Source organism: Hippopotamus amphibius, chromosome 15 (genome assembly GCF_030028045.1).
Source record: "Hippopotamus amphibius kiboko isolate mHipAmp2 chromosome 15, mHipAmp2.hap2, whole genome shotgun sequence".
In the NCBI taxonomy this organism is placed as follows: Eukaryota; Metazoa; Chordata; class Mammalia; order Artiodactyla; family Hippopotamidae; genus Hippopotamus; species Hippopotamus amphibius.
The window spans coordinates 26,042,041-26,067,855 of record NC_080200.1 but is presented as its reverse complement, the minus strand read 5'-3'; the positions used below and the strand labels follow the sequence as shown (position 1 = coordinate 26,067,855).

General features: G+C 42.4%; 2 protein-coding genes across 3 annotated transcripts in view; both read left to right on the top strand.

Annotated features, from left to right (window-relative positions):
• TRIM17 (tripartite motif containing 17) overlaps nucleotides 1-25,815 on the top strand; it is a 43,153-nt gene that overhangs the window by 1,534 nt on the left and 15,804 nt on the right. The window lies entirely within an intron of this gene.
• Nucleotides 15,497-15,907, top strand: H3-4 (H3.4 histone, cluster member). The gene has a single exon (XM_057708710.1). The coding sequence runs from the start codon at nucleotides 15,497-15,499 to the stop codon at nucleotides 15,905-15,907; it is 411 nt and encodes a 136-aa protein (XP_057564693.1).

Here is a 25,815-nt window from a genome sequence, read left to right as displayed (position 1 = left end):
CTGAAGTGAGGGCAGTGATAAAACATAATTACTTTGAGACAGGACAAGAAAAATTTAACATAAAAATTTCTCTGCCATTTGAGCCACTGTTCTCTCCCCTTTAGTGTGCATTATGCATCTGCATTATACATTAACTAGATCCAATTAGAAGACACAGGAATGCCTACTCATCAAAACAAACAAAGAAAAACAAAACAAAACCAATTTCCTCCTGGTGCCAGCAAGGTAACTCCTTAGGAGATAATATTCCTTCCTTAATCCTATAAGGGGTCATGATGACCCACAATGTGCCTTGTTGAACTGTACAAACTGTCAGTGTATTACTTTGATGTGTAACCCTTTAATGTATAACACTTTGCCTCAAAAACATATATAATTGTGCTTTGACCTCTAATGGGTGGAACAGTTTTCAGCGTTTTCTGAGAGACTATCTCCCACATTATAATCCTCAGGTTGGTTCAAATAAAATTCTCTGTTTCTTTCTTGGGTTGACTGTTGATTAATTTTTAATTTCATCTGAGCCCTTAATCTGTGGGGTCTGACACTTTCTCCAGGTAGATGGTGTTAAAACTGAGTTAAATTTGTAGGACACTCAGTGTCCACTTGATCTCGGAAGGACAGCAGTGAACGGTCCCAGAAAGAGATCTTAGTTCCCTGCCCAGGGACTAAACCTGGGTAGCCTGGATGAAAACCAGGAATCCTAGCCACCAGACCACCAGGGGCTAGACGCTACAAGCAGAGTGGCCCTAGCTCTTTCCCCTGTTTGAAAGCAAGAATGTTTCAAGGAGGCAAAAACTGTAAAAACAGGTACAAAGTTTATTAGCGACACAGCACAACTTATGGGAGAGCACACAGAGAAGCAGTTTGCTTAAGACAGAAGCAGGGCAGAAACACACACCCAGAGAGAAAGGGTATAGATGTCCTCTCTAATGAGGAGGTGAGCAGGAAAGAGGTGACTTAAATCACTTATATAGGACAATCCTTCCAGGTCTTTGTTTACATTTGGCCAATGTATCTCATTTCTTTTTTCACACCTGACTTGTCCTAGGACCCTCCCCAAGATGTGTGCACCCAACTTTTGCTAAGATGGATCTCACTGAAAAGGCCCGTGGGAGGTATGTCCACACATTATGGGGTGGTGCCCCCTCCCTTTTTGACCCCCAAGGAGCCTTCTAATGCATGGGCAGACAGAGAAGTTTTCCTTGACCTCAGGAGTGGGCACCTTATCTCTTTACTTTACCAGAGCTCAGCTTCTGCCACTAGCTTTGTCCTCGGAGGGTCCGGGTGAGAACAAAGCTTCAATTGTACTCTACTTGACAAACACCAGCTGTCCAGCCCAGGGGCCCATCTATCTCCTACCTCACACTGAGAACTGGAGAACTGCTTGGTGACCTTAGCAAGCAGGCATCAGATTTTGTTTTCTTGACTTAAGACATGAATTAGCTATTTTGTTTTTGTTCTTTGCACTCAAGCCATAGATACTTTGTTTTGCTTTTCATGAAAATTAGTATTGCCAGAATGGACAGAATTAAAGAGCTAGGCACACACATGACCTTGGTTGTAGGAGAAGGGGAGAAAATGCTGCTTCTGTTTTCTCTGTGATATTTGTGTGTGGAGAGCTGGGACTCCACCTCTTGTTTCTCTTCTTCACTGTTCTCTCTTTCAGTGGTATGTAGGTGTCCATCCTGTGGAGACAGATTGTTCTTCAGTCACTGGCAGTCTTCCACAATTTCCAGGCTTTTGATTGTCTCAGTGAGGACTTTGTAGAAACAAAGGAGAAATATTTCTAAAAGCATGTGCTTGACTCTGCCTAGTGGTTCTGGCGACTGTCCCACATGTGAATAACAAACCATTCAAAGGAGAGAATATGTTAACATTATTTCATGAAAACCACTGCAACTTTGGCGGTTTTTCTGCCATCCATGTGGTTTTACCCAACATGGACTGACACTGGGTAAAACTGTGGCTTGCGGTGTCACCACTGATAAGAACATTCCTTTCTTCCACATAACTCTCATATAGCCTTTCTCTTTGGCACAGCCAGCTGGGTTACATGCATTTTTTTTTTTCACCCAAGTTACTCCATTTAGCAACACAGATTTAAGAAAGGACAACAATGTGCTATTTCCTTCTTTTAGTTTCTGGTCATGATACTAGGTGGGTTTGCCTTGCACTAAATCTGCTTATGCTAGTTTGAGTTCAGCCCCAGTCGTGTGCCCCACTCCTCACTTCCAGGGGTAAACTGCCTTGTCCCATGACCTTGGGTACAGCCACATGTGGCTCAAAAAATGGCCACTCAATGAAATATTCTCTTTCTCATCCCAGAACCTATAAATATTACCTTGTTTGGGAAAGATGTGAGTAAATCAAGGATCTTGAGAGGAAGAGCTTATCCTAGATTATCCAAGCGTGCTCTACATGTCTCTATATAGGAGAGAAGCAGAGGGATTATTGACATACACAGGGAGAAGATGACCATGGAGGCAGAAACTCAAGGGATTTGGCCACAAACTAAGGGATGCCTAAAGCCACCAGGAGCTGAGGGAGGCAGGAAGAACCCACCCTTAGAGTTCCTGGAGGGAATGATGCCCTGCCAAAATCTTGATCTCAGACTTCTGGTCTCCAGAACTGGGAGAGTAAATTCCTGCAGTGAGCCCCCCATCTGTGGTAGTTTGTCAGGGTAGCCTCAGGAAGTTGGCACATCATGGACCCTCATTGGCCGATGGCAGCTGGGTAGAAGGGACAGTGCCCACTTATGGAGCGAGGGCCTCTGGTGCAATGAGTTACCGCCAGCCTTGCAGTTCTATCCTGCACCCTGAGACCTGCACATCCCAGAGTGGAGCTGCTTCCTGAGTCCAGAAAGAGAACAGGTGAGTGGGAACTGCAACCTGGAGCCAACAGCCACGGTGCCCAGCAGCCCTGGAGCTTGCTGCTGAAAGTCACTGAGGCTGTCTTTATGCAGCTGATATTATCACAGAAGAAATGGTGAGCAGGGAGAGTGTTCCCTATCATATGGCAGGAAACTTCACGGAGGCTGGAAACTTGCACTTCTCCTTGTGCAGTGATATCATTGCCTGTTTTGTTATAGAGTGTTAATAGCACAAGTGATTGTTGTTAGCTGCATTCAATAAGGTATTACCAAAAATAAATAAATAAAAAGATAAGCTTAGAAAAGAACTTAGCTCATTTACAACTAGGAATGAAAGAGAAAAGAGAGAATGCTGATACCAGGTTTTACCAAGCAGGATTCTCCAGAGAAACAGAACCAAAGGCATATATAAAGGGAGAGATTTTTTTTTTCTGTTTTATTTATTATTTTTTGGGGGGTACACCAAGTTCAATCATCTGTTTTTATACACATATCCCCATATTCCCTCCCTCCCTCAACTCCCCCCCCACCCTCCCTCGAGTCCCCCCCACCCTCCCCATCCCAGTCCTCTAAGGCATCATCCATCCTCGAGTTGGACTCCCTTTGTTATACAACAACTTCCCACTGGCTATCTATTTAACAATTGGTACTATATATATGTCTGTGCTACTCTCTCGCTTCGTCTCAGCTTCCCCTTCACCTCCCGCCCCCCCAAACCTTGAGTTCTCCAGTCCATTCTCTACATCTGCGTCCTTGTTCTTGTCACTGAGTTCATCAGTACCATTTTTAGATTCTGTATATGTGAGTTAGCATACAATATTTGTCTTTCTCTTTCTGACTTACTTCACTCTGTATGACAGACTGTAGGTCTATCCACCTCATGACATATAGCTCCATCTCATCCCTTTTTATAGCTGAGTAATATTCCATTGTATATATATGCCACATCTTCTTTATCCATTCATTTGTTGATGGACATTTAGGTTGCTTCCATGTCCTGGCTATTCTAAATAGTGCTGCAATAAACATTATGGTACATGTTTCTTTTGGGATTATGGTTTTCTTTGGGTATATGCCCAGAAGTGGAATTACTGGATCATATGGTAGTTCTATTTGTAGTTTTTTAAGGAACCTCCAAATTGTTTTCCATAGTGGCTGTACCAACTTACATTCCCACCAACAGTCCAGGAGAGTTCCCTTTTCTCCACACCCTCTCCAACATTTGTTGTTTCCAGATTTTGTGATGATGGCCATTCTGATTGGTGTGGCTTTGACTTGCATTTCTCTGATGATGAGTGATGTTGAGCATCTTTTCATGTGTTTGTTGGCCATCTGTATGTCTTCTTTGGAGAAATGTCTATTTAGGTCTTCCGCCCATTTGTGGATTGGGTTATTTGCTTTTTTGGTATTAAACTGCATGAGCTGCTTGTATATTTTGGAGGTTAATCCTTTGTCCATTGTTTCATAAGAGAGAGATTTATTTTGAGTTGACTCACATGTTTGTGGGGCTGGCAAATCTGAAATCTGAAGGGTGGTCTGGAGACCAGGGAAGAGTTGGTGTTGCAGGTCCAGTCTCAAGGAAGTCTGAGGTCTTTAGGGTGGGCTAATCCAGTATGATTGGTATCTTTATGAAAAGGGGGAAATTAAGACACAGACTCCCACAGAAGGATGACCATGTAAGGACCCAAGGTGAAAAAGGAGTCTACAGGCCAACGAGAGAGGCCTCAGGGCAAAGCAGCCCTGTCCACACCTTGATCTCAGGCTTCTGGCCTCCAGAACTGTGGGACTATAAATTTCTATTGTTTAAACCACCCAGTTTATGGTACTTTGTTTTGTCAGTCCTAGTAAATTAATATACCAGGACTCTGGGTAAATGCTCTCCTCCTGGTAACAGTTTCAGAAAATTGCTTTGCGATTGCCATTTTGAAAACACTCATGCTTATGTGTTCTGTGCATTATACTCTTGAGAAGTTTTGTTGGTGATAAACAGCTAGAAGAACAGGATCTGTCTTTCATTGATGAGTGTGATTAATTATGTACCTGAAATATTAAACCAAATTCTTTCAGCTAACTGGGACAGTCTAAGAACTCTGGGGAATATGTATGCATGAAATGATACAACATTTTGGATTTTTTTTTTTTTTTGAAATAATCTAAGCAAGAGGAGGGCAGAGGTATAAATGAGGCAAAACTGGTTTTAGGCTGATAATTGCTGAAGTCCACTTCATTTTACTATTTTGTCTACCTTTGTATACATTTGAAATTTCTCAATTTTTTAAAGAAAAGAACTGTTATTTAACACATGATTTTGGTTCCTCTTGAGTCTCAACCACAAAGACTTTGAGGTCACCTTATTTGGCCTGACCCTAATCATATGGTCATAACCAAAGTCATAGCTATCTATATGTTTAGCATGTGTTCTAGGAAGGTGTAATTTTATTATTGTCCCCATTTCTCTTTACTGAGAGTAGATGAGGTCTGCCTTGAACACATTTTGTAACCCTGTACAACCATAATATTCGCTCACTCCAGCCTCCCACAGGTCTCCAATGATGGCCATGTTCATTTACACAAACAGGCAAAAATCCCCTGACCTTAAAAAACTCAGAGAAATAATAGTACATTCTGCATCTCATTAGGGTTCTCTGGAACCCCCCAGTTTCAATGTGTGATTTTTTTTCAAAAAGAAACGTCCAGCTTTATTAAATCCCCTTTTGTTGAGCCAATCGGTGAATGTCCCTGATGAGAATGTAAACCCTACCACCTGTGGATGAGTGAGCTTCATTTTTACTACATATCCTCAGTGATTTGAATAATGGACAACTAAATAGGTCCTAAGGGAAATCTGACTCTAGAAGTCTGTGGTAGGCAGACTGCAACCTCCTACTTCCCAAGATTTCCATGTCCTCGTCCCAAGGACCTGTAGATAAGTTCTGTCACACAGCCAACAAGACTTTGCAGCTGTCATTAAAAGTTACAAACCTTAACATAAAAACATTATCTGGATTTTCCAGTTCAATTTCAGGAGCCCTTAAAAGCAGAGACATTTCTCTAGCTGTGGTAAAGAAAGATACAGCACTGAAGTCAGAAAGATTTGGAAGCTGGAGAGGGACCTGACCTGCCGTGGTGAAAAGGATCACCCGGAGAGCAGGAGAAGGAATGTGGGCAGGTTCTAGCGGAAAAGACAGCCCAGCACTCACAGTCAGCTGGGAAATGAACCTCGTCCTACAGTCACAAGAAACTGCCTGACAAATGGACAATCCCAGTGAGCCTGGAGGCACGATTACCCCCCAGGGAGGAACATGCAGGCTCCTTGAATTGAGCTAATGAGACTCAACAGATGGCTCAGCTGTGCCTGCACTTCCAACCTGCAGAACCTCAGGATAAAAAATGGGTTTTAAGTCACTGCATTAGAGGTGATTTGTTATGGCAGCAATAGAAAACTAATATGCAGTCTGTTTTAAAGATAACTAGGAGAGTTTGTGTTAATAGAGAGGCTCCTGGAATTCACTTTGCTTTAGAAATAAGTGTCCCCTTGCAGTTGGTGAACCGGTGGAGATCTGAGCACTTTGGGATACAAAGTCACTGGGCCTCACTCTTTTCATTCCTCTGAACATCAGTCACATCTCACTGTTAAGCCTTACTACCGTGCAGAAATGTGCGTCTAGTGGAGACAGCACAGTTCCTTGAAAAAGTGTACGGCACGGAAGGTCTATTTATATGCTTTACATTCAAATGAGGACTTGGGTAAATCCAACATCTGATTGGATTTGAGAGAATATTTAAATAAGCAGGAGCAGTTCTGCTCTCCAATTGGATACAACAGTTAGGCATGTCAGCCAATCAGAACACAGATACTTCCAGAGGCCCTTCAAATAGCGCCCCTGCCTGGCCCTCTTGTCATGAGACTGAAGCTCAGAAGAATGCGGGGAATTTTCGACGTGGGGAAATCTGTAACTATGACTCATAAATGATGTTGATAGATGAAAAAAGTTAATAATCATTACCATTAAAAAGAAATAATAAACCCCAAGTTTAACCAGTCAATGTAGAATTATCTGGTCAGCGCTAGTGAGGTAACTTCCGTGATAGACAACCCCCCACTCCTTGTCTAAAGGAAGGTGACCTTTCTGAAACAGTCAGCTCTTTGCTAGAATAACTTCGTTGTCCCGCCTGCTTCTGCCTATAATAGCCTTCCAATTTGTACAGCTCTTTGGAGTTCTTTCCTATCTGCTAAGATGGAATGCTGCCTGATGCATGAATCTATGCTAATTAGATCTTCAAGTTTACTCAGTTGAATTTTGCTTTTTAATATTACTAAAAGTATTTTTCTAATATTGGGTAGTTCTCTCTTGAAAATAAATATTTACTAGTATTGGATACTTACCTTTTTTAATAAATAGTAAACATTTAGTAAAATAATAAATTCATGATTTCTTATTTTTATAAAACAAGTAGCTCTCCAAGTCCCAGAATAATGTGTGATGGTGAAATACATCCTGAGTGACAAGGAAGTCCAGTATTACCTTTATTCTAGAATATTACAGAACGTAGTAAAAGAGATTTGGTTGTTTGGTTTTTTATGCAAGTGGTATACACTTCAAAGCATTTGAAAGTATTTAAAACCTGGAAATCCTAGAGCAGTGTATCCAAAGTGTGGTCTGAGGCAGCATCATCGATGTCATATGTGAACTTGTTAAGGATGTAAACTCTTGGGTCCACCCCAGACCAACTGAGTCAGGAACAGGATGAGCCCTAGCCATCTGCTTTGCAAAGTTCTTCAGGTGTTTGGATGAATGTTAACATTTGAGAGCCAGTGTCCTAGAGAAACAATTCAAACACAAACAGAAGGGTTCACTCAGAAATTCAGACAAGTACATTATCTTTCCTGTCTCCAGATGAGGGTTGATAGAAAATCTAATGGGAAAATTTCACTCATTATACTAAATACAGTAAACAAAGATAATCTCAAAAAATATGAAGTTTATAGAGAAGGTTTAAATAAAACAGAGGGACCTGCTTCCTTGGCTATTAAAACAAGTTTGAAGAAAATATCCATTTTCCCCTAAATTGATCTATAAATTCAACATAATCCCATTAATATTTTCTTTGTTATTTGAAAAACAATGTCATAAAATTTCTGTAGAAGGAAATAGAGAGAAGGCGGGAAAATTCTCTTAAAATATAAGAATTTTCTGTATACAAGATCATGTGATTTGAGATGATTTCATTTCTTCCTTTCCAGTCTGGATGTTCTCTTATACTTAAAATCCTAGGGACTGTCACTAAACTGTTTGTTTCTAATCTAGGCTAATGGTGTCCTCTATCATTTTTTTCTGGTATCTCTCTTAAAAGAAAATTCCTTAATTGCCTTGTGATATAGCCTATCCCTTTCTGGAAGATTGTAATAAAACTTTTATATTATATATATGTTTATTATATTTTATATGTATATTTTATATTATATATGTAATAAAACTTCTCATAACTAAATTGTTGTTTTAAATGAGTTAGAAATTTTTAAGGCCTAAAGTATTGAAGAAATGCCAGGCCTCCAGGCAAATTACTGATGAACAATTAAGAAATATAAAATTCTACTGATAAACAAATTCTTCCAAAATAAAGGATGAAAGAAAATCTTTTTTTTCCTTCTAAAGAAAATATAATGTTGATATTAAAATGAATGATGATCCACCAAAGGAAAAAAAAATTCAGACCATACTCACTTATAAATAAGGAAACAGAAATTCTACCTTAAATATTAGCAAACTGATTCCAATACATTAAAAGAATGACAGTGACAAATTGGAATTGGAAACTGCATAAACGGCGTTGGCCAGTGTGTTGGATGAGGCCATTTTACATCCCTTTGGGGATGAAGGGTGATGGCCATGGGCAATATATAAGAAAGGAGACACATTAAAGTAGAAATTTATAAAGCAGTGTATTCGTTTTCTAGGGCTGATAATGAACGCCACATACTGTGTGGCTTAAACAGTAGAAATTTATTGTCCCATAGATCTGGAGGCCCAAAGTTCAAAATCAAAGTGTCTGAAGTGTCACTTCCTCCCAGGGCTACAAGGAAAGTGTCTGTTTCAGGCCTCTCTCCTTTATAGACAGCCATCTTCTCCGTCTCTCCTCACATTGTCTTTCCTCTGTGCGTGTCTAGGTGTCCATATTTCTGCTTTACAAAAGAACATCAGTAATATTAAATTAGGGCCCACCCTAATGACCTCATTTTATCTTAATCACCTCTGTAAAGACCCTGTCTCCAAATACAGTCACATTCTGAGGTACTGGGGGTCAGGTCTCTGACATATGAATTTGGGAGGAAACACAATTCAACCCATAATGGAGGAGGAATTAATAAGCAATTTTAAACTTGTTTTCTGAATCAGTATCCTATGGTGATATGTTTCCTGCTGGAAACTGGAGTGAAAGTTGATGGATGCCACAGCTCTTTTCCTGACAGTAGAGGGAGCTCTGAAGACAGCCATTGGTTCTGATGCTTGCTTGGAGCTGGTGCACTTGGTGCCCTCAGACACCATGTATTTGGCCAGCTTGCTGGGCAAGAGCCAGGTGCATGCTGCCTGCACCTTTCTGGAAGTGATGGTCAAGCACCTATTACTAAGGCACCAGGCAGGAACGTGCTCAGAAGGAGATGTCATTCATAAAAGAATCTTTCTCTCTTAAAAGAGACTTCCTCCCCTTCAGACACCAATCACAACCCCAGGATATCACCTGTGCTTCTGACTGACTGGTTATAGATCAGAGGGTTCCATGACTCTCTCCTCAGATTCAGTTAATTTCTAGAGCAGCTGACAGAGCTCACAGGAACATCTTGCTTACTAGATTACCAGTGTATTATGAAAGAATATAACTTAGAACAGCCAGATGGCAAGGCATGAGAGAAAGCATGTGAAGTTTCCACACCCTTTCCTAGTGTACCACTCTCCCCAAATCTCCACATGTTCACCAACCCTGAAGCTCTTGGAACTGTCCTTTTGGGTTTCTATGGAGGCTTCATTACTAGGTGTGATTGATTAGACCACTGGCCATTGGCACCTGATTCAACCTCCAGCCCCCTCCCTTCCTTGGAGGTGGGGGGAGTGGGTCCCTCTAATTACATGGTTGGTTGCCCTGGCAACCAGCCCCCATCCTTAGGGGCTTCCCAAAATCACTTCATAAAGATAACAAAAGACACCTTTATTGCTCTTATCACAGGAAATTCTAGGCATTTTAGGAGCTCTGTGCCAGAAACAGGAACAAAAACCAAATATGTACCTTTTACAATAAATCATAAGATCACACACACTTTCATTATTTCAATTTCAGCGACCCCACCAATTGCTCTTTGTGAAAATAAGAGAAAACTCCCCTCCTGGTTCTGGCCAAGGGAGGAGAAAAGCAACCATTGTGAAATACACTCAGAGTGTTCTCCACAACAAGGGAACATTTCAGCACAGCTTTAGCCCACCAGGGAAGGGTATGCCTCTTACTCCAGCCCCTCTAACCCTCCTGCCTCACCTACAGAAAGCAAAACAGCTAAGAAACACCTGTGAAGGTCATATCCCAGGGACACAAGATCACCAAGAGATTGAGATTTCATCACAGCCTTAGGGCACACTCCCCCTGCTCATAGCCTACCACCACCCTAACAGGGCTCCGGTAGAATAACGGCAGATCATGTCTGAGAGAGCTGTAAGAGGCAGACTGTATCTGAGACAGAGTTCTTAGAGAGGCTCAAAGACAACAAGACAGACAAAAATAAGGATCTCAGGAGAATTTGAAGCTTCTGGTGCCTCAAGCTAAAATCAACACTAAACACAGCCCAGCCCAGCTCCAGTCCAGAATAACATAAATTCTCACACTCAAAGCCAATTAACCATAGTTCTTATTACCCAGTACATCATGTCCAGCTTTCAACCAGAAACACTAGACATTTCAGAAGGCAAAAAAAGACCCAGTCCAAATTCATAAACAAGCATAGAACCAGACTCACATATGACACAGGTTTTGGAATTATCTATCAGACTAGAATTTTAAAATTGTGATTAAGATGTTAAGGGCTCTAATGGATAAAGTATACAGCATATAAGAATAGAAGAAGAAGAAGAGGAGGGAGTAGAAGAAATATTTGAATAATGGCTGAGAAATTTCCAAAATTAATGATGGAGACTAAACCATAGATCCAGGAGATTCAGACAAAACCAAGCAGGAAAAAGAGCAAAAAAAAAAAAATCTACACCAAGGCATATCATATTCAACTACAGAAAATAAAAGATGAAAATATCTTGAAAGAACCAGAGGAGGAAAAAACACTTTAACTATAGAGAAGCAAGGATAAGACTTCTCATTGGAAATCATGAAAATGAAAAAAGTATGGCATGAAATATGTAAAATGATGATATAAAAAAAAAGTCACCAACCTAGAATTCTCCATCCAGCAAAGTTATTCTTCAAAAGTGAAGAAGAAATAAAGACTTTCTCAGACAAACAATAATGGATGGAATTTCACCAGTAGACCTGCTTTGCAAGAAATGGTAAAAGGAGTTCTTCAAAGAGAAGGAAAATGATGAAGCTCAGAAACACAGATCTACATAAAGAAAGGAAGAGCGTTAGAGAAAGAATAAGTAAGGGTAAAATAAAATCCTTCACTTCTCTATTCTTAAAAACTGATAACTGTTCAGATGGTAACAGCAATAATATATTGGATAATGACAGTGGTGTTATAAGGCAGCAGTCCCCAACCTTTTTGGCATCAGGGACCGGTTCTGTGGAAGACAATTTTTCCAGGGACCAGGGTGGAAGGGGATGGTTTCAGGATAATTCGATTCATTACATTTATTGTGCACTTTATTTCTATTATTATTACATCAGCTCCGCCTCAGATCACCAGGCAGTAGGTCCCAGGGTTTGGGGACCCCTATTATAAAGGATGGAAGGGAAGAAATGGTAATAGTATGTTATTCATGTTTATAAGTTACCTGCATTACCCATGAAGTGAAATAGTGTCATTTGAAAGTGGGCTGAGATTGGTTATAAATCTACATTTCAAATTCTAGTGATATCACTTAAAGAAGCTTAAAAAGAAGTATCATTGATATGCTAAATAGAGGATAGGGTATAGAATCATATCACAGTACGGCCATGACAGAGATTTCTAAACATCCTTAATGCCCATAACCACTTTCAAATGATAGTAGTTACAAATCTTCCCCATTTAGAAGTTGTTATTTAATGCATTGATAAAAGTGCACATTTATAACTATATGACAAATTTATATATATTTTGATAATTTGTATATGTTTTGATAACTTTGATTCTTTGCAATTTTTTTATTTTATGCATTTAAAAACATTCTAAGGCATTTTACTTTATGCATTAAAAAATATTTTTAAGTATTCTGAGCTTTTACCAAACTACCAGAGTGGTTCATAGAACCGAGAAAAAAAAAAGATTAAAATTCTTGCCATCTATTCAAACTAAACAAAAGTGAACCCCCCAAAAAAACAAAAAGTTACAAAGGATCATTAGATGTGGCAGAATTCTTTCTTACCATTGAGGCAGTGGGGGTTCACTACGGTGGAGACAACCTCAAGCCGAACCTCATAAAATGGATATAAACACAATGGAGACCCTGTTATAAGGAACTTGGATTGGAGAGTTTTTAAATTGGAGAATGGGTAGTGGCTTCAGAGGCATTTTCATGCTTCATGCATTCTGTGGATGCTTTAAGGTGGATGATGATGTGCGGGTCCAGGGTGGACCCCATCCCCCTATAGTGAGTGTCATCTCCTCCTGGGATCCTTGTCATCTTGACTGAATACTTGCTATTCTCCAGGCCCAGAGAATGAGAAGGCAGGATTTGAAGATAGTTGGTACAAACAAGACTTTTGAGGAGTTTCCTGAAAACGAAGCCAAAGAAATGGAGTCTCAGTTGGGGTTTCAGAATGGGTTCTTCCTAACAGTTTTTCCTCATCAGTTCTGAAAGGGCCTTGGGAGAGCACATCATCACTTCATACACTGTTTACCCAGGACCACCTACCCCTTTGAGAACCCCACTCTGCCTTTACAGTGAGCTCATGAAAGTCCAGATGGCTCCAGGCTTGCTGTCACTCAGGCTATGAAGAACAAGGAGTTTTTTAATTGGAGAAGGATCTTACAGTGATGATAAACAAGATTAACCAGCTGCGCCCCCAAAATCTCAAAGAACCTACAACAAAATATTATGCAACACCCTTTATTTCCTTAGTTGTACATGCAAATACTACAAGCAGGAGAGCAAGAAAAAGGGCTTTCTAGATTAAGGAGGGCTTCCCTCAGATACAGCACAGAAGCTAGTAATTGGTCCTGTGTATATACACAAAGCAAACACACCCTGATCTATGAAATGCGGGAATCCTAGATAAGTCAATCCCTCCAGGGACTGTCTGCATCTGAAGTTCTCTTCAGTTTGTAGATGACATCTCTCCTCTTGGGAAGATTTTTTAGGAGATGTTTTTCTCAGGGCTTTGGTCCCTCTAAGGGAGTAGGAACCACATGGAACTCAGTTTTGAGATCATGAAAACTGTCAGCTGAGACAGGAGGTTTTACATGTAAATGTAGATTATGGTTTCAAATCTTGCTGTGCATTAGGCAGCCCCCAATTCCATGTTTTGTATGTTTGTTTGCTCAGACATAGAATGAGGTAACATTCTGCCCTATGTCCAGGTGGTGCTGGGGCTCAAGGCCCCTGAGAATCTAAAACCAAAACTAAAGCTCTCATGGCCAGAAAAGCGAGGCCTTGGACATGCGCCCAAATAATCTCAAAGAGCCAACTGAGTAGTTGCCCCTCCGGAGGCCCCTATGTAGCTCTACTCATGAGCCCCAAAGGGCTCTTTTTGTGGTGCTCCTGCAGAGGTCACAGCTGGTACCTGAAATCCATCCATCCATCCATCCATCCATCCACCCATCCACCCATCCATCCATCCATTATTGTCCCTTTAACCCTGGCGACACCCAGAGATTCTGACACTGCCTGTTCTGAAGGAGTGACAGCTTTGAGAAGATTAACCAAAGTGTCCCAGTGAGATGAAGAGTTTGCACCGGGTCAGACCTACGTCATATACACCAGGGCAAGCTTAGGCTGGTCCCTCTGGTTTCTCTACCTCTCTCCTAGCCAACCAGACCTAACTTTGGGGGCGGAGGGCTGGCAGGGCTTCTGTGTAACAACTACTGTCAAATAAAAAACAAATCCAGATTTAGTAAGCAGAGTCTTTTATCTGAAAGGATCATTGCAAGGGAAGGGAAAGGGCTATTACAATGGAAAAGGAAAATTCTTTGTTCTACCCATCTTAGGTCTTGGCTGGGATTTTGTAACAAAAGGTATATTAACAAGAGAAAAGCATTTAAGTTTTACTGTGACTCAAGAGCACTCATAAGAAAATGACCCACAGACACAGCAAAACTTAAATGCTTTTATGTTAGATGGAACAAAGAAAGGTAATTATGGAAAAATAACTAAAATATACAAGGGTCTAAAGTTAAGAATTAACAAGGTTAGTTTGTGCAGAATCCTCTTTGGTCTTCCCATCCTTGGTGATAGAATGTTTCTTCTCCTGGTACAGGGTAGGCATCTTTCACACGGGAGTTTTAACTCCTGTTTTCAGGAAGAAAAAGGAGAAATCAGAAGCCTCTTTTTGCATCTGCTGGTTTTCAAGTGACTTTAACTTAAATAATCTTTCCCGCTGAAGTACCATATTTTGGGATAGCACATTCTGCTGTGGCCTTAAGGTCTGCAAGCATCTCACAGAGTTAGGCAATGAGGGGTTCTCTTTTATTTGGAGAAGAGAACAAGACTAGAAAAAGTGGGATGCCAGAGTGGTTGCAGGGATGGTGGGTCAGGAACGGCTTGACCCTGAGGTTGGCCAGTCCTTAGGAAAGGCCAAAGGTTAGAGCCCAGGGGAAGGACAGACCCTGAGCCGAAGTTGAGCAAATGAGCATCTTGTTCAGGACCATCAGTAAGGACCAGCAGTTCAGGTAATCATACATGAGGCAAGGACAGGGATTTGCAGGGTCTGTGCCTGGCCTCATCATGGGTCAACAAGCAGGCATCATGAGTCTTATCCAAGTCATATGGGGAAGATGGTTCTCTACAGGGCACAAGGGGTGAGGGAATTCCTTTAACTATCTGTGGGGAAAATTCAAATTGACACCACCTACAGGCCAAAAGTGGAGGGCAAGCTTCTAGAAGTTTCCTCCCTCCTTGGCTCACAGGGAGGAGGAGAGTGCTGAGGAAAAACAAAAGAGCTGTGCACGGAGATGAAACACCAACAACGACACACTGGAACGTAGACCCAAGGCCCACCCAGACCCAGACCGGCTTGGTCTGCGAGCTGACGCGGGAGCCCCAGTGCGCCAGCCTGACTGTGGGACCAAGCCCACACAACCCGAAAATAAGGGGCAGGCGCCGAAGCGGAATGCCCCACGGGCCAATCAGAGCCTAGCCTGCCATCACGCCACCCGGCAACTGGCCAATGGGAGGGCGGCAGCCTGTATAAAAGTAGGCAGGCTGGCGCGCTTAGGCATCCTGCGAGCGTCGGAGAAGGCTGTAACATCTCCAGAGTTCTCGGGACAGCAGAGGCATGGCACGAACGAAACAGACCGCGCGGAAGTCCACTGGCGGCAAGGCGCCACGGAAGCAGCTGGCTACCAAAGTAGCTCGTAAGAGCGCGCCAGCTACCGGGGGTGTGAAGAAACCTCACCGGTACCGTCCGGGCACTGTAGCACTGCGAGAGATTCGTCGCTTCCAGAAGTCCACGGAGCTTCTGATCCGCAAGCTGCCGTTCCAGCGCCTGGTACGCGAGATTGCGCAGGACTTCAAGACCGACTTGCGCTTCCAGAGCTCCGCTGTGATGGCAATGCAGGAAGCTTGTGAGGCGTATCTGGTCTGTCTTTTTGAAGACACCAACTTGTGTGCCATACATGCCAAGCGTGTTACTATCATGCCGAAGGATATTCAGCTGGCACGCCGTATCCGCGGAGAGCGTGTGTAGGCTGTTTGCACGCTAATCTTTATTTCACCCCAAAGGCTCTTTTCAGAGCCACTTCTTCTTCACAAAAGGGACTGTGCACTGAGCTCAGCTAGTTGGGTGTTTTTACTTCGTGATTGCTCAAAGACGTAGCTGTCTACGTGATAGCGTGGTGACTTACTGGGGTTTATCTGTATGAAGTCACTGTTTGGTCCCTAGTGCTTAAAACTATCTTGCTTTGAAAGTTAATCTCTAAGACATTAAGCAACCTTTGTGTGTGTATCTGGTAACAAGTTTCATAACCCCATAGAATGGTTAAGAAATTCTGTAACCGGGGTGGTTAATCAAACATTCCTAACAGGAGCTGTGTGGAGATAACTTGAGCTATGGGTTAGAGAAAAAGTGTAAGGACTTTTTTTTCTCTACTGGCACTGCTTGGGAGCTTTTATTGAGGCTCTGGTAAGTTAATTAGGCAAGCACTGCCAAGTCACTATAGTCAATAGCGATAAAATCCATCCCTACTGTCCCTGTTTGGTCTGCACTTTCAGAATGCTTAGAGCTGAGTGAAGGAAGTCTGTAAAAACAGCGCGGTGTGCTTCAGTCCAGTGATAGCTCAATGTTACCAGTATGCAAGAGTGGGTTTTTGAAGTTTCGTTGATTCCGTTTGTTATCCGGTAGACTTAAGGTTCAAAATCTTCATCGGTTAAAGTAGTGCACACAAAACTTCTGAAGTTTGAAACTGGTATCTTTAGAGAGTATATGTAAGTTAATGGGTGACTAGTCCTTGAAGGGCCATCTAAAAAGCCAAGAGTGTCCAGGGACAGCTGTGTTTTGGTTCTGAAGTCAGTTCTAGCCTTCAATACTAGACTGCATTTAAATAAATCCAAATCTGCACTCTGTTTTTGCTTTTGTGTGTGTGTGCTTTATGAAGTCTTTATCTTGCAGGGAATAGATTCTTGAATTCATATGACACAACTAAAGAAAGCACTGAACTCTTGACTGGATCTGCACACCACCTGGTGACTTGAAAGTAAAGATTTCCTTGAATGACATTTGGAATTGAAGCTTTCCCAAGATATCCAGACCAGGCCTGTTGCAGTTTTGTTGCCAAGCCTTTGGTGGTGACCTAAAACCGTAGATTATCTCCAATGTCTATGATATTGGTAACATGGATTTCAGATTAAAAGTTCCTGGGAGTTCTCCCTCCTACCCCTCCTTGTTACTCAAATGTGAGCCTAATAGATTTCCAATCTGTGCAACTTTCTTTCTAATGTGAAAGAAAGGACCCAGGAACGATCCTTCCTGACATTGAGATAGAAAGTCACTGAAACTAAAAAATCCGACTCTTGATCAGTGCTGATTTCAAAGATCTTAATCAAAAGGGAGTAATGTAAAAAATTAATACACCGAAACCTCAGTTAAATAGGGTTAGGAGACCAGAACAAGGATCTCTCATGCCCTGAGCTGATAGCAGAGCCCAACAGGGAAAAGAAAGACTCATCTTTCCCAGCAATGACTCAGACAATGAAAAGACATAGACTTTGTTTTGTTGTTGGTTTTTGTTTGTTTGTTTTCACTATAACCCTTCCAACTTCCTTTTCCTCTCCATTAAAGCATTCTCTTTCCCCCCTTATCTGGTGGGAGACTTGCACAAAGCTCACCATGGTTGCTAGACCCAGAATTGCAATTCTCTGCTGATCAGGAATAAACCCATCTTTGCTGGAAAAAACCAGTTTATTTGTTTCAGGTCAGCAAGTTAAAAGGAGGTCACTAGGGTGGGCTGGGCCCTAATGTCATGTGACTGGCATGCTTATAAGAAGAGGAGATTATGACATGCAGAGGGCCATGTGAGCACACAGGGAGAAAACAGTTGTAATATTGTGATTTACAATTAGAAATATATATGTGGTCTTCATCCCCATTTCTAGTACATAGATCCTAAAACCTTTGAAACTTCTTAAGTGACTAGAGTGATAATGGTGTCTTTAGTTAATCGTAACAAGCCCTTTTCAATCACGACAGTTTATGTTAATGAGGTGATTTTGGAAAGGATAAGGGCTAATTGCACAGCGGAATCAACCCTGTGATTAGAGGTTTGAAACTTTCATTGCCACCTTTGACTTCCAGGAAGGGGACAGCAGCTGGAGGTTGAGTTCAATCACCAATAGCCAATGATTCGATCAACTGTGCCTATGGAATGAAGCCCATGATAATCCCTGTAGTATGATTGGAGAGCTTCCAGATTGGTTAATAAGAACTCATACACGTGCCAGGAGGGTGGTGCACCACAACTCCATGGGAACAGAAGGTCCTGCATTTGGGACCTAACTCTATGTATCTCTTTATCTAGCGGTTGATGTGTATCCTTTAATATCTTTTATAATAAACCGGTAATCTAGTGAGTAAATGGGTTTCCTGAGTTCTGTGAGCAATTCTAACAAATTAATTGAACCCAAAGAGGGGTCTTGGGAATCTTCATGGGCTGGTCAGAAGTACAGGTGACAACTTGGACTTTTGATTGGCATCTGAAGGGGGAGGAGTCTTTTACAACTAAGCCCTTAACCTGTGTGTGTGTGTGTGTGTGTGGGGGGGGGGGTCTGATGCTATCTCCAGGTGGATAGCATCAGAATTGAGTTGAATTATAGGACACTAGCTGGTGTCGAGGATTGCTTGGTGATTTGGGGAAACACCACTCCAACACACACACACACACACACACACACACACACACACACACACACACATTTAGTGATCAGAAGTGTCAGAGGTGAACTAGAGAATTGATAGTAAAGGAAACACACAGAAGTGTGTTTTTCCACAGCAACCCACTGTCTACACACCAAGGAGAGAGGCCTCAGGAGAAACCAGGGCTGCCAACACTTGTATCTCAAACCTCCAGCCTCCAAGGCAGGGAGACAATAAATGTCTGCTGTTTGAGCTGCCCTGTCTGGGGTATTTGTTACATGGCTTGAGCTGGCTAATAAATTATAATAATTACAATTAAAATTAGCATTAGCATTGGTTATTTCTCTTTCTCCCACTCAGTGGTGGATTTTTGGCTTTGGGGACAAAAGAGATTTTCTTTACTCTTGCTCGAGTGGATAGAGCTGAAAAAGCATGAGACTCTGGAGCTGTTGGTCACAGCTTTTATCATCACATGGAAAAAACCAGAATAGAACAGTGGGCACTGAAATAGAAGAGATGGGAGATGAAAGACAGAGAAGGCTGGAGCTAGGGACTGTGATCTCATTGTTCCTGGGGGCCTGCTTGCTGAGAGCCCTGATATCCTTTAATAAATGTGCCATACTTTTAAACCAGTTCGACTTGGGGTTTGTCATTTGTCACCAAGAGTCCTAAGAAATATAACACTGTCCTTGTTGTGACATACAGTGACTGGTTTACTCTAATGATTCACAACTACAGGAGATAAAGGACTTAAAATGTGAGCCCTTTAGTACAGCGAGCACTGGTGGCCAGTACCTAGAAGGCCCCATAGAAGGAAGGGCAGTGGTGGTGCTAGGAGCCCACTGATTACATGCACACCTGCACCTGTTGGAGAAATATAACTAAAGACAAATTTGAAGTGAAAAGGAAAACAGCTTATTATTCAGTAAGCACAAAAGCAGAATGTGGTGTACATCACCAGCAACCTAAGAGACTGCCTTTAGAAAGTCTTTGGAAAGGAATCTCATTCTTTTGATCTCAGACAGGCAGCAGTGAGCGGTGGTGTGAAGGCGAGATCTTAATTCCCCGCCCAGGAACCGAACCTGGGTAGCCTGGATGAAAACCAGGAATTCTAGCCACCAGACCAGCCAGGGCGAGAGGCTAGAAGCTATTTTACCCTGGCTCTTGCCCCCCAGTGAAAAATGCATTTCTCACAGAGGCAAAAACTGTAAAAGCAGGTACAAAGTTTATTATTAGAGACATAGCACAACAAGTGGGAGAGCACACCAATGAACAGTTTATCTAGTTAAGATAGAAACAAAGCAGAGATGCACACCCAGAGAGAAAGGGTGTGGGCATCCTCTCTAATGAGGAGGAACACAGTAAGGAGGCAGCTAAGACATTTATATAGCAAAGTTCTTCCGGGTCTTTGTTTACCTTTGGCCAATTATCTGGTTTCTTTTTCCATACCTGATCTGCCCTAGGACCCTCCCCATTATGCGTGAACAACTTTTTTCCAAGATGGATTTCAGCCCAGAGGCCTATGGGAAGGCCTTAGCATCATATATTATGGGGTGGTGCCCCCTCCTTTTTGACCCCCAAGGAGACTTTCTGTGCATGTGTATTGTCTCCCTTGCCTCAAGGATGGGGAGTGTATGACCTCTTGATCTCTTAACAGGGTTTAGCCCCTCTCTGTCCCTGCCATAAAAGTGCCCAATGTCCAGTTATCTACCCTATTCCTGTTGTTGTTTCTTATATCAAAGTGCAGATATCAAAATATAGACAGGAGTCCAGTCATAAATACTTAGTCCTGGAGCATTTGTCTCTTGCCTCAGGAAATGTAAACAAGGAGCTAATGATGAATGTCCAGCCTGGAGCTCATCTTCTCACCCCAGGAGGTGTGAACAGGAGGCCGGTTGTAAATGCCTAGCCTGGAACCCATCTATCTCCTACCTCACTTTTACAGAGGGGAATAGATGCAACCCATTCAATTCTTTAGGTACATTTTGCAATTTGGAGCCAGGTGATAGCTGGTAGTTGGGGTAGTTGGGAGATGGGGCATTATTTTCATTGAAGATTTTGAAGAGGATCAGAATATGCCATCCCAAAATATGCCAGTTTGGCATGTGGATTATTTTGAGCTGATAGCAGTTGAGATTCAATAGATGCAGAAAGACACCATCTCAGAGTTTCCCTTATCTAACTAAAAGCAGAAACTTCTCAGAAATTAGGACTGTCATAAAGCCCCTCCCTTGCCAAGACCAGCTCTGAGACTCGGGGCAATGACGGGTGCTGCAAGCTTAAAAAAACACAGACACAGATTTAAGAGAAAGATGGGACCAGGGAGACTCAAGACCTCTAGGATCAACAGCCCCACTGATTCATCCCACGTTGCTTTTATTGTGCTCTCCGCATTCAGGAAGCAAGATAGCATAAGGTTCTCACACTCCCAGTTCCGTCCCACAATCAAGGTTTTCTTTGAAGTAACTAAACTTCCTTTTGTATGTCTTTTTGCGCAAAGGGCCTCACATGATTGGGGGCAGTGGACTTTTGCAAGAACAGCAGAAGAACCACCAGTGCGTGCGCTTGTACAGATCCTTGCTGTGGTGAGAGGGCAGCTGCTATTGGCCAGGTCTCTGTTTGCCTCTTGGGTCCCCATCTGAGCTGGGAGAGGGAAGCAGAGCAGCCATGGGGGCAGGAGACCTCCCTCAGAAGGGATGAGGGTCTGTGCCCCACCTTTGCTGGCCCCTCTGCGACTGTGCCTGTCTTAGGTTGTTCCTTCCCTGAGGAATCTTACCCGTCTCTGGCTAGCCAGCCATCCTCCGGGGCCAAGCAGGGTGATGTGAGGTGTGCAAGTGAAGGAGGGGCAGCGCCCCCAGAGAGGGTCAGTTCTGTGTCTCCTCGGTAGCCTATGCCCCCATGGCCTCCACGCCCAGCACCTGCCCCTGATGGCTGTGCCCCGCGTGTGCATGCAGTTTTCTGACTTGCACTGACCCGGTTTTCCGAAGTCCACACCCCTAGCTTCTCCACTGCTCAGGCAGGACATCCTGCACCCAGTTGCTCGGCCCACAGACTTTTTTTACTTTTAGCCATATATTCTGTAACATTTTCAAGGCTTCAGAAAGATTTCTGAATGTTTTCCCACACTCCCTGGGGAATTTTATGTGCATGGAGAAGATGGAAAGTTAGCACCAAGATGAGCACACAAACAGACCTTATTAAACAACACTTATCTGCCATACATTTCCTACTCACCGTCTCACAATTTAACACCTTTTGGTAAAATGGTATATAAGTTTCTGGGTCTAACCATTTCTTGGATTTTCACTTCTTTTCTGTGAATCCCCCCAAGCATATAAAAATATTAACATCAATAGAATTTGTATGCCTTTTCCCCCGTTAATCTGTCTTTTGTCATGTTAATTTGCAGGCCACCGGTACAGAATCTAAGAGGGTAGAGGAAAAAAATTTTTCCTCCCCTACAATTACATTTCAGAGGTAGTTTCTGGTGCTTGGGTAAACATTGCTGTGATGTAAGACTGGCAAGTTTAGCCACTAGAAAGGTTTACATACATTTGAAAAGGACAAAGGAAGAAATTATGAAAGAAAAGGGAGAAGGGGAGCAAGGGTCCCTTTAATTTCAACAAGGAGAATTAATCCTCTTATTTTTAATTTGTATTTTCCCTTATACATCGGGTCTCTGACTGTTGCCCCCATACCTGTGTGATGTGGGATATTTAAGAAATATTTGTAAAAATGCTACATCAGCCTCAGACATTCATTATTAATGCCCTATTTGGATGCCCTAGGTTATTGGGCTGAGAAGTATATCACCTTCATGATAAACTCATTAGAAACAATCAATATCTTCAAAAGGGAAGACTGTGAAGTCATTAGGAAGAATCAGATAGCTCTTACATTTCCTGATAAATTGTTAGGTTTAACAAAAGGCAAGTTGTATCTAAATGATATGCCATCATTTAGATAAAAATGATAATTAGATGATTGAATATGCACCTCTTGAAGAATACACTAGGAATTCAATCTCAAAAGGGAAACTAGGAACTGAGAAAACCCCTAATTGAGGGAGACTCAAATTTCACTGTAAACCTTTTGGAATGCGTAAGTTTTATACCATTACCCTGGTTCCCTTTCTGAAAATAAATATTTAAGTAACATCACCCATGTAAATTCTGAAACATGCCTTATTTCTACTATTACAAGGTAAGTATCACTCAAAATTACAGAACTCTTTACCTGAATAAAACCGATCCAGGTACATTTTTAAACAAAAGGTCAATGTCTGCCTTTTCAGATGTTCCTTCTTTTCCTGTTTTATGTTTAACAGATAACATCATGAAGTTACTTAAAATAAAAATCAACTTTCCCCTTACTGTTGTCTACTTTAAAAAAAATGCACAACGTGAAAGTTGCTGGTTAAGTTTTATCTGGGGCAAAATTAGGACTGTAGCCCAGCAGACAGCATCCCAGATAGCTCTGAGAAACTGTTCCAAAGAGGCAGGGGGGAAGCTCAATATATATATGGGGTTTTGGTGAAAGGGAAAAACATGCAATCAACACATATTGTTTACAGAAGGTTACTGCTAGTCACAAGGAGCAGTCATCACCATGAAGGATTTTAGTGTTTTTCTAGATGTGAGGAGATACAAGAATTGGGCCCATAAAGTTGGCTCCCTGAAAATGTCTATCTAAAGACCCGTTCTGCCAGTTTTTTACAGAGCACAGAGTGCCTCATTTCAGCCCTCCACCTTGAACAGCTTTCAGGGGGGCATTGGCAGTCAGCAGCTGCAGCAGCACATGATTTAATCTTTGTAGAGGCAGATGACAAATGCCCATGGCAAATGCCAATTGTAGCTGACACTGTCACCAGTGGTTACTCAGCCAGCAGGCCTTCCTGAGCTTTCACACACCACTTCTCCTCCATGGCACCTGGACAAGACTCGTGCCCCGAGGCCACAGAATAACAGGCATGATTTACACCATGAAGCTCTCCTTCAAACCAAGTTTGGGGCCAAAATCTGAGGTTCTTCTCCTGAGTTACACGCTGCCCAGTGTCAAGACCTGTTCCTTCCTTTTTACTTCAAAGAGACTTCATAGAACCTTCTTCTAAATTTATTTTTATTGAGATATAATTGGCATATAACAGTGCATAAGTGTAAGGTATACAATGTGTTGATTTGATACATTTATATCTTGCAATATAATTACCACTGTAGCACTAGTTAACACCTCTTATCACATAATTAGCAGTTCTTATTTGTGGAAGGAACAATTTAGAGCTAATCTCTTGGGACTTCCCTGGTGGTCCAGTGGTTTGGACTCTGCTCTCCCAATTCAGGGGGCCCAGGTTCAATCCCTGGTTAGGGAACTAGATCACACATGCATGCCACAACTAAGGAGCCTGCCTGCTGCAACTAAGACCTGGCACAACCAAAGGAAAAAAAAAAAAAGACTTTGTATTTCCAGTGCAGGGGGTGAGGGTTTGATTCCTGGTGGGGGAACTAAGATCCCACATGCCATATGACACAGCCAAAAAATAAAAACAAAAAACTTAAGAAAAAAAAAAGACCTAATCTCTTAGCAACTTCAAATTTATAATACACAACTGTTGACCGTAATCACTACACTGTGCATTAGACCTCTAGAACTTATTTATCTACTGTTTACAAGTTTATACCTTAAACAGCATCTCCCCTTACAAAACATTATGGGCAACTCTTTTTCCCTCTCCACAGGAGCTGGGCCCAGAAAGCTGGGAACTGTGATTTAGGCAGAACAGAGTTTTTCCAATGGGTCACTGCCTGCCTGCCCACTCTGTATGAGGACATGCAGGTTGCCTGCCCAATTGACCCTACCAGGAACTCTCTGATAGCCCACCTGCCTGGTCCTTGAGAAGGAATGCAGGTAGAAATTAGAACAAAGCAGAGTCAGGAGCCCTGACTCATATTCAGGTACAGAGGGTGCACACTGGACAGAGGGGTGGATTGGCTCTCGGCTATGAAGAAGGGCCTCCAGCAGTGGGTAACACCAGATCCCTAAACAGGAAAATCCACTGTCTAATAAAAACAACTCTGGACCATCATGAACTGAAGGTTTGTGTATCATCTTGGTGTCTTTTCCTTTCTCCTGAGAGACCCTGCACAGCCCCTCTGCTGGGAGTTGGCTGTTGCAATGAGCCCACAAACCCAGCAGGGGAACCCAGGCAAGCTCCATGTTCTCAGGCTGCCTGGCTAGGATGTCCGCTGGGTTGCCACCACTTCTTAAGGTAGCTGAGGCCCCAACAGATGCTGCCGGACATCTAAAGAGCACCGAGTCTCGGGTCCCTGTGGCCCAAAATAATTAAGGGCTTTGTTAAGCCAGAGGGTGACCTCCTGGCATTTTCTGGAATAACTGGCTTTAAGAGCTGGTGACCTACATCCTGGCAATTGGCAATGTTCCAGATGGTAGAGGCCATGAACTGCCCTCCTGAGGGAGGACACAGTGCAGTAAAATCCCCAGGAGGCTGAAGGGGATTGGGACATGCTACCCCAAAATATGCTCCTTTGGCATATTGATGATTTTGAGCTGGAGGCAATTGAGAAAGAGCAGACACAGGAGGAGCCCTCTGTCCTCTCTCTGTCTATAAGCAGGGCAAAAGTTTCCCATTTTTAAAGAAAATTTCCTTCTGTAAAGGTGCCCCTTTCTTGTACCAAAAAAAGGAGAGGGACTTATCAACTAAGATGAGACTGAGATGAGTCTGCATAAGCAACCCACATCTATCATTAGTTTCTCCCACATATTTCCTGAGTTATCTTCCCACAATCCGCCTCCCCCAGAAGTCCAGAGCCCCTTTCCTTTGTCTGGTCACTTCTCCACAATTTATTGTCCTTTGTTTAAATGGTCGAATTGTGTCAGAGTCTAACCACCAATTTGTGTTTTCAATTCTTTCTAGGAATTTCCCATACACATAGAATTAAAAACATAAGAAAATTAGTATGCTTTTTCTCCTATTCATCTATCTGGTGTCAGCTTAATTCATAGGCCTCAGGAAAACATAAGAGGATGGGGGGAAAGTTTTTTCCCCTCCCCGACAAGGCCCATGATGCACATGTAGTGGACATGAGAAATAACTTTTGCTGTGGTGTGTCCTCAGGATATGGGGCTGTTTGTTATGATGACAAAATCCCGACAGATACAGCAGGCTCTGTGGTAACTACAGAGAAAAGCAATCATGTTAGTGAGCTGTCTGGAGACCAGGCCAAGTAAGA